Here is an 8936-nt window from a genome sequence, read left to right as displayed (position 1 = left end):
AACAAACAGATAAACAGACAAACAAACAAAAATAAATAAATAAATAAACCAATAGTATAGAAAAGTTACGACAGTGTCAGTGTTGATATCATTACAGTCTGGGAGTAGAAATTAGACTCCGGTATGGTGTGTGGTGTGTGTGTGTGTGTGGCTGGATGTTTATCACCCCAAGTGATATTTTAGCATGTAAGATTAATGATATAAGCACATCCAGCTTACACGAGTCTGTCTCTGTTTTAATGTAAAATTTTTTTTATATCAAACATGACGTGATTTCTAAAAGATTTCCTCATAATATAATTTATGAACAACTGACAAACAGCATGCAACACTGTCAAATAGTAATCTTGTCAGAAACATTTCCTCATACCAGTGTGTTTCCTTGTTTATTGTTTGATTTCTACTTAAACCATTTTCCGTGTGGGAGGGAGACAGTTAAAGAGAGGCACTTGGTGAACGTGTTGGTGTTTGGTCACTGTCTTTGTGTGGAGACTCACATGTACAATGCTGCTCTATCTGCTGCTGCTGCTGCTAGTTTGCAGCACTCAGGCGTCTCATTTTTATGGGACGGTGATGACTTACTACCCAAAAAACAGACAAGCATCTGGATCTTTTGAGGTATGTACATGTAGGTAAAATCCACTTTTTCAATTTTGTGCCAATTCGACATAAGTTAAAAAATGTTTTTTTTTAATAAATAATGTAGACTAAATCCTTTCAACTAGCGAATAATCGTCCAGTTATCTCAGGAAACAAAGATAGCTTCATCAAGTCTCGTTTGCCAGCAGGATGTCAGAAAATCTTTGCCTTAGTTAGCACCCCAATAATTGCATATTTGTGTCTGGGATGTTGTCATTAATTGCCTAACACATCTTCATTGAACTTCAATCTCATAGGTGATCCTACGCTACAAGCTGAATTTCCACTCTTGCACAGATTCCGACTCGTGGTCCTGCACCGGGAACTGTGGGACTGAGAGCTTAATACTAAAAACGGTGGAGGAGAGCAGCGGAGAGTGGTGTCAGAGGGAGGGGGTCATGACTCGCCAGGTTCACAGCAACACTTTGTTTCAGATGATGTGAGTGCAATAAAAACAAAAAAGACACTAAATTTTACTGGAGGCCAAAAAATATTTGTCAAAATGTCAATTTAGGGTGAGAAAAATCAAAACCTCCTTTTCCAAAATGTAAAGAATTTAGCTGAACGTCTTCAAAACACATTGAAAAACACCAACTATCAGTGCTTCTTTATCACGCAATTCATATTAACAACTATTATCTTTTTATAAGCTAGAGCTGTTCACACTTTTATTAAAGAAGGAAGTAAGTTAAAAAAACAACGCTGACATTGATTTTCAACACAGGTTAAGAGGTGGTAACTGGATAAATACCGTAAATAACGTTGAACGATGGGAAGCTGTGACTCTGGTGGAGTTCAGGACCCGTTCGGACACTGGCCAAGCCAACAGGTCACCCCAGACCACCATCCTGCCAGCCCTGAGGTAAGACACAGCACTGATTATTTTTCTATCTATAGTATTTAGTAAGAATTTTCTGTATGAAATTGTGGAATCAATATTTAATCAGCACTTTCACTTCTGTAAGGTTGAAAAGAGTTGGGGAAAGGGTTACGTGACATTATCATCATTAAACTGATGGTTTACCTGGAATCTAATGCATGGGTTTGCTCTATCTCTTTGTTCAGAGTTCCTTCAAACTGTCAGCGAGAGTTCAACCTGTTGGCGTTTGACCCTGACGGAGACGAGGTTAGATGCAGATACGGAAACAGCACACTGTCAGAGTGCGAAACCTGCACACCGCCGTCTGTTCTCAACCTCTCACCAGTGAGTAGCTACAGATCACAACAACTTTAATGAGTTTAATTTTGTTTATAACTTCCTGAACAGACACAGACACGGATGTTTAAAGATGTTTGTTCGAGTAAAAACACAATGTTGTTCTCTGGAGCAAAACTGGATTCAAAGAAAATTATTGGTGACTTTAATATAAAGTAGTTTATTAGCCAATTTTTATTCCAGATTAGGAATACAGTCTTGCAATTTACTTTGTGTCAGAGAATACTTTAAACCTCAAGTCCCTTTATTTCCTCTTGTAGTCCTGCACTTTATCATTCAACCAAACAAACGGCCAAAGCAAAGGTTCCTATGCTGTTCAGCTGGTGATGGAGGACTTCCCCAGACAAAAGATCACCCTGACTCAATCCAACGGATCACAGGAGATGAAAACTACCAACGAAGTGATCAGCAAAATACCTCTCCAGTTTGTTTTAAGAGGTAAGGGCTCTTGGTACATAAGAAATTTCAGTAGTTTGGAGAATATTCAATCTGTTAGTTTTTAAAATAGGGACTTATTTTTAAAACCATGTTTGTATGTGTTGTGTAAACATTTTGCAAATCAGGAACTATCTAATCAAAGGACTGTTGGATTCTACTAGACATTACCATTCGGAAGTCAATACTTGCTACCATGACACTTTGGTCGTCAGCAAAAAAGTATTAAAGGTTAAACACCCCCGTGCAAGTAAGGTGTCTTTTCCTTTAATGTTAAAGCTCCGGCTCTGTAAGCAGCTAGCCCCTTTGGCACTGTCTATTAGACTTGACAGGATCCAAAACAGGGTGGCTAGGTAGCGAGCAGTATTTGAAAAGCCCCTTTACAAATATAAATAGCCAAAATGATACTCTCGTTGAACCAAAATGCTGTACCAACTAATGTTTACTTACTCTTTTTTTAAAAACTAAATGTTTTAGTGGAAGATGAAGTTCCATCCTGCACTGAGGGAGTCTATCTACCCAAGTTTCTGCCTCCAACCCCGGCCAACAGAGCTCAGCTGTACGCTCCCGTCAGTCAGACCCTGGAAATCAGCATCAATGCAGAGGCGACTAATTCCACGTAAGTTGAAAACAGTTTTAGAAATTTGATGGCAGCATACCGCATGATGATGATGTCCTGCAGAACTTTCTCTGGTTAGATAAGAAATGCTTATCCACATTTGGATGTATGGTTTTCAGTTGCTTGAGTAATGCTGTTTTGTGTAACTTCAACACGTATGCACAAGACATGTTTGACAAGAGAGCAACAAGTGAAACGCAAAGAACTGTCAGACTGGCAGATGTAAGACACAGTAAGACGGGACTGATAAGACTAAACTGTCTGTTCACACGGAAAACTGTTCTTTGAAATATTGCAACAATCATACAAACAACATGTCATAAAAGAACATGTAATACATAAGCATCATAACAGTAAAATACATTCACAGCCAAAAGAAAACCTTAAAAAACTTCCTAACATACAGTTCTTTGTGCGTTCTCGGTTAATTGGCACCACTATAACCAAAAGCTGCACAAGCTTGGAGTTTTCAAGACCAATACTGTTTCAACCACTGTAGTTTAACAACAACCAAAAGCTAGCCAAAAACAAACCACAATGAAGGAAACATCATTAAAAACCTTTGTAAGAAGCCTGGTTATGGAACAATTCTAACCATGATGTCATGGAAACCAGTTTAGCTTCATTTGAGAACGGGGAGTTTTTGAAATGCGTCAAACCTTTTCTTCTTCTGGTCTTTTTAAGCAATTGTGAGCTTCTGTTCAGCGGGCCGCACAACATGAACAAGTCCACATCAGGAGCAGGACAGTACCTCCTTAGCTGGACTCCATCAGAGAACGAGGATGGAGACAGCCTCCCCATCTGCTTTGTCGTCCAGGCACTTTCTGGGTCAGTCACTGTTTACATGTAAATGTACCTACAGCAAAGTATATGGAAATGTTTGAAATTAAAAATTCTGACCTGTGTTTCTTATGGCAATTTTTTTGTCATGAATACATACATCAAGGTGCAATTTTTTTTTAAAATGGTAAGTCTCTCTTGAGCATGGAAAAACTTTCTATCTTGAGATATGTAGCAATGACTAGTGACGTAATTTTGGCATTCGTATTTATTTATTTTTACAGCTCAGTAAAGTATCACTCAGAGCTACGATGTGTCATTGTCACTGTTGGAAACTGTGAGTAGAAAACTTCTTTGTTCTTTCATTATTTTAATTTCTTTGCTGATTTCCTGCACTGATAAATTTCACTGGTAATCTTCTTTTACCTTCATTTCTGTTTACAGACCGAACAACCACACCAGACCCAACAACAGCTTCAACCATTCATCCAACAAGTACACCAGTAGCTACAACAACCACACAAAATACAACAATTCCTCTAACAACTACCCAACTAACTTCAACCAATGCTACTACAACCACACCAGACCCAACAACAACAGCTTCAACCATTCATCCAACAACTACACCAATAGCTACAACAATAACCAAAAATACAACCACAATTACTTCAACTATGCCACCAACTTTAACCAATGCTACAACTACCCAACTAACTTCAACCAGTGCTACTACAACCATACCAGACCCAACAACAACAACTGCGACTATTCATCCAACAACTACACTAGTAGCTACAACAACCAAACAAAATACAACAATTTCTCTTACAACTACCCAACTAACTTCAACCAATGCTACAACAACCACACCAGACCCAACAACAACAACTGCGACTATTCATCCAACAACTACACTAGTAGCTACAACAACCAAACAAAATACAACAATTCCTCTAACAACTACCCAACTAACTTCAACCAATGCTACAACAACCACACCAGACCCAACAACAACAGCTTCAACCATTCATCCTACAACTACACCAATAGCTACAACAACCACACAAAATACAACAATTCCTCTAACAACTACCCAACTAACTTCAACCAATGCTACTACAACCACACCAGACCCAACAACAACAGCTTCAACCATTCATCCAACAACTACACCAATAGCTACAACAATAACCGGAAATACAACCACAATTACTTCAACTATGCCACCAACTTTAACCAATGCTACAACTACCCAACTAACTTCAACCAATGCTACTACAACCATACCAGACCCAACAACAACAACTGCGACTATTCATCCAACAACTACACTAGTAGCTACAACAACCAAACAAAATACAACAATTCCTCTAACAACTACCCAACTAACTTCAACCAATGCTACAACAACCACACCAGACCCAACAACAACAGCTTCAACCATTCATCCTACAACTACACCAATAGCTACAACAACCACACAAAATACAACAATTCCTCTAACAACTACCCAACTAACTTCAACCAATGCTACTACAACCACACCAGACCCAACAACAACAGCTTCAACCATTCATCCAACAACTACACCAATAGCTACAACAATAACTGGAAATACAACCACAATTACTTCAACTATGCCACCAACTTTAACCAATGCTACAACTACCCAACTAACTTCAACCAATGCTACTACAACCATACCAGACCCAACAACAACAACTGCGACTATTCATCCAACAACTACACTAGTAGCTACAACAACCAAACAAAATACAACAATTCCTCTAACAACTACCCAACTAACTTCAACCAATGCTACAACAACCACACCAGACCCAACAACAACAGCTTCAACCATTCATCCTACAACTACACCAATAGCTACAACAACCACACAAAATACAACAATTCCTCTAACAACTACCCAACTAACTTCAACCAATACTACTACAACCACACCAGACCCAACAACAACAGCTTCAACCATTCATCCAACAACTACACCAATAGCTACAACAATAACCGGAAATACAACCACAATTACTTCAACTATGCCACCAACTTTAACCAATGCTACAACTACCCAACTAACTTCAACCAATGCTACTACAACCATACCAGACCCAACAACAACAACTGCGACTATTCATCCAACAACTACACTAGTAGCTACAACAACCAAACAAAATACAACAATTTCTCTTACAACTACCCAACTAACTTCAACCAATGCTACAACAACCACACCAGACCCAACAACAACAGCTTCAACCATTCATCCTACAACTACACCAATAGCTACAACAACCACACAAAATACAACAATTCCTCTAACAACTACCCAACTAACTTCAACCAATACTACTACAACCACACCAGACCCAACAACAACAGCTTCAACCATTCATCCAACAACTACACCAATAGCTACAACAATAACCGGAAATACAACCACAATTACTTCAACTATGCCACCAACTTTAACCAATGCTACAACTACCCAACTAACTTCAACCAGTGCTACTACAACCATACCAGACCCAACAACAACAACTGCGACTATTCATCCAACAACTACACTAGTAGCTACAACAACCAAACAAAATACAACAATTTCTCTTACAACTACCCAACTAACTTCAACCAATGCTACAACAACCACACCAGACCCAACAACAACAACTGCGACTATTCATCCAACAACTACACTAGTAGCTACAACAACCAAACAAAATACAACAATTCCTCTAACAACTACCCAACTAACTTCAACCAATGCTACTACAACCACACCAGACCCAACAACAACAGCTTCAACCATTCATCCAACAACTACACCAATAGCTACAACAATAACCGGAAATACAACCACAATTACTTCAACTATGCCACCAACTTTAACCAATGCTACAACTACCCAACTAACTTCAACCAATGCTACTACAACCATACCAGACCCAACAACAACAACTGCGACTATTCATCCAACAACTACACTAGTAGCTACAACAACCAAACAAAATACAACAATTCCTCTAACAACTACCCAACTAACTTCAACCAATGCTACAACAACCACACCAGACCCAACAACAACAGCTTCAACCATTCATCCTACAACTACACCAATAGCTACAACAACCACACAAAATACAACAATTCCTCTAACAACTACCCAACTAACTTCAACCAATGCTACTACAACCACACCAGACCCAACAACAACAGCTTCAACCATTCATCCAACAACTACACCAATAGCTACAACAATAACCGGAAATACAACCACAATTACTTCAACTATGCCACCAACTTTAACCAATGCTACAACTACCCAACTAACTTCAACCAATACTACTACAACCATACCAGACCCAACAACAACAACTGCGACTATTCATCCAACAACTACACTAGTAGCTACAACAACCAAACAAAATACAACAATTCCTCTAACAACTACCCAACTAACTTCAACCAATGCTACAACAACCACACCAGACCCAACAACAACAGCTTCAACCATTCATCCTACAACTACACCAATAGCTACAACAACCACACAAAATACAACAATTCCTCTAACAACTACCCAACTAACTTCAACCAATACTACTACAACCACACCAGACCCAACAACAACAGCTTCAACCATTCATCCAACAACTACACCAATAGCTACAACAATAACCGGAAATACAACCACAATTACTTCAACTATGCCACCAACTTTAACCAATGCTACAACTACTCAACTAACTTCAACCAATGCTACTACAACCATACCAGACCCAACAACAACAACTGCGACTATTCATCCAACAACTACACTAGTAGCTACAACAACCAAACAAAATACAACAATTTCTCTTACAACTACCCAACTAACTTCAACCAATGCTACAACAACCACACCAGACCCAACAACAACAGCTTCAACCATTCATCCTACAACTACACCAATAGCTACAACAACCACACAAAATACAACAATTCCTCTAACAACTACCCAACTAACTTCAACCAATGCTACTACAACCACACCAGACCCAACAACAACAGCTTCAACCATTCATCCAACAACTACACCAATAGCTACAACAATAACCGGAAATACAACCACAATTACTTCAACTATGCCACCAACTTTAACCAATGCTACAACTACCCAACTAACTTCAACCAATGCTACTACAACCATACCAGACCCAACAACAACAACTGCGACTATTCATCCAACAACTACACTAGTAGCTACAACAACCAAACAAAATACAACAATTCCTCTTACAACTACCCAACTAACTTCAACCAATGCTACAACAACCACACCAGACCCAACAACAACAGCTTCAACCATTCATCCTACAACTACACCAATAGCTACAACAACCACACAAAATACAACAATTCCTCTAACAACTACCCAACTAACTTCAACCAATGCTACTACAACCACACCAGACCCAACAACAACAGCTTCAACCATTCATCCAACAACTACACCAATAGCTACAACAATAACCGGAAATACAACCACAATTACTTCAACTATGCCACCAACTTTAACCAATGCTACAACAACCACACCAGCTACAACCACTATACCATCTACAACAACAATCAGTGAACCTACTACAGAAAATACATCATCAGCACTCAATTATACCACCCCTACATCGACAACAACCATGCAGAGTACAACAACTACGTCTACTTCCACCACAACAACACCAAGCACAACCACTGTTCTTTGGACAACTACTCCAGAAGCGGCAACAACCATTACAACAGCAGCTGAAACACCCAAACAAAGTACGACTATTCCTTCTTCAACTACAACAGCAACGACCTCCCCAACACCTGTGATAGAAGTCTCAAACCAAAGTGAGTATGACAGACTGTGACATTTATCACGATATATTATTCTCTTAATGGACATTAACCACGCAGTGTGGTCTTAAGGAAATACATTAAATGACCACAGCTTCTAACAGAACCGCATTATGTGGCGGTGTCATGATCCATCAAATAACAAATTAACACCACTCATCAACACCTTTTTCTTGAAAGTCACATGAAAGCTGGTTTTAAAAACATGACAGCACTGAGTTTCCAGTAATTACAAAGCCTCTTTAAGAGACTCTCTGCTGTGTAGAAGGTTTTGCTTGCATTGTAATGTTGTCTCACTCTGTTTTTTTAGTCGTTGCAGCTCTGAGAATAAAGATTTCCTCTTCATCT

At 39.1% G+C, this 8936-nt stretch overlaps 1 protein-coding gene across 1 annotated transcript; it reads left to right on the top strand.

The window, feature by feature from the left end:
* The first annotated feature begins 1408 nt into the window (after positions 1–1408).
* LOC138601181 (probable cyclin-dependent serine/threonine-protein kinase DDB_G0292550) lies at positions 1409–8325 on the top strand. Its single transcript, XM_069672760.1, has 6 exons — positions 1409–1501; positions 1724–1843; positions 2116–2293; positions 2768–2909; positions 3615–3737; positions 4134–8325. Exons 1-6 carry the CDS (start codon positions 1409–1411, stop codon positions 8323–8325), a joined length of 4848 nt encoding a protein of 1615 aa, XP_069528861.1.
* Positions 8326–8936: the final 611 nt, after the last annotated feature.

The sequence above is a fragment of the Semicossyphus pulcher genome, unplaced genomic scaffold, assembly GCF_022749685.1.
Source record: "Semicossyphus pulcher isolate SPU_LCO1_2020_fin unplaced genomic scaffold, fSemPul1.0.p SCAF_21, whole genome shotgun sequence".
Taxonomy (NCBI): domain Eukaryota; kingdom Metazoa; phylum Chordata; class Actinopteri; order Labriformes; family Labridae; genus Semicossyphus; species Semicossyphus pulcher.
The sequence above is the reverse complement of the archived record's forward strand: the minus strand, read 5'-3'. Positions and strand labels throughout refer to the sequence as shown.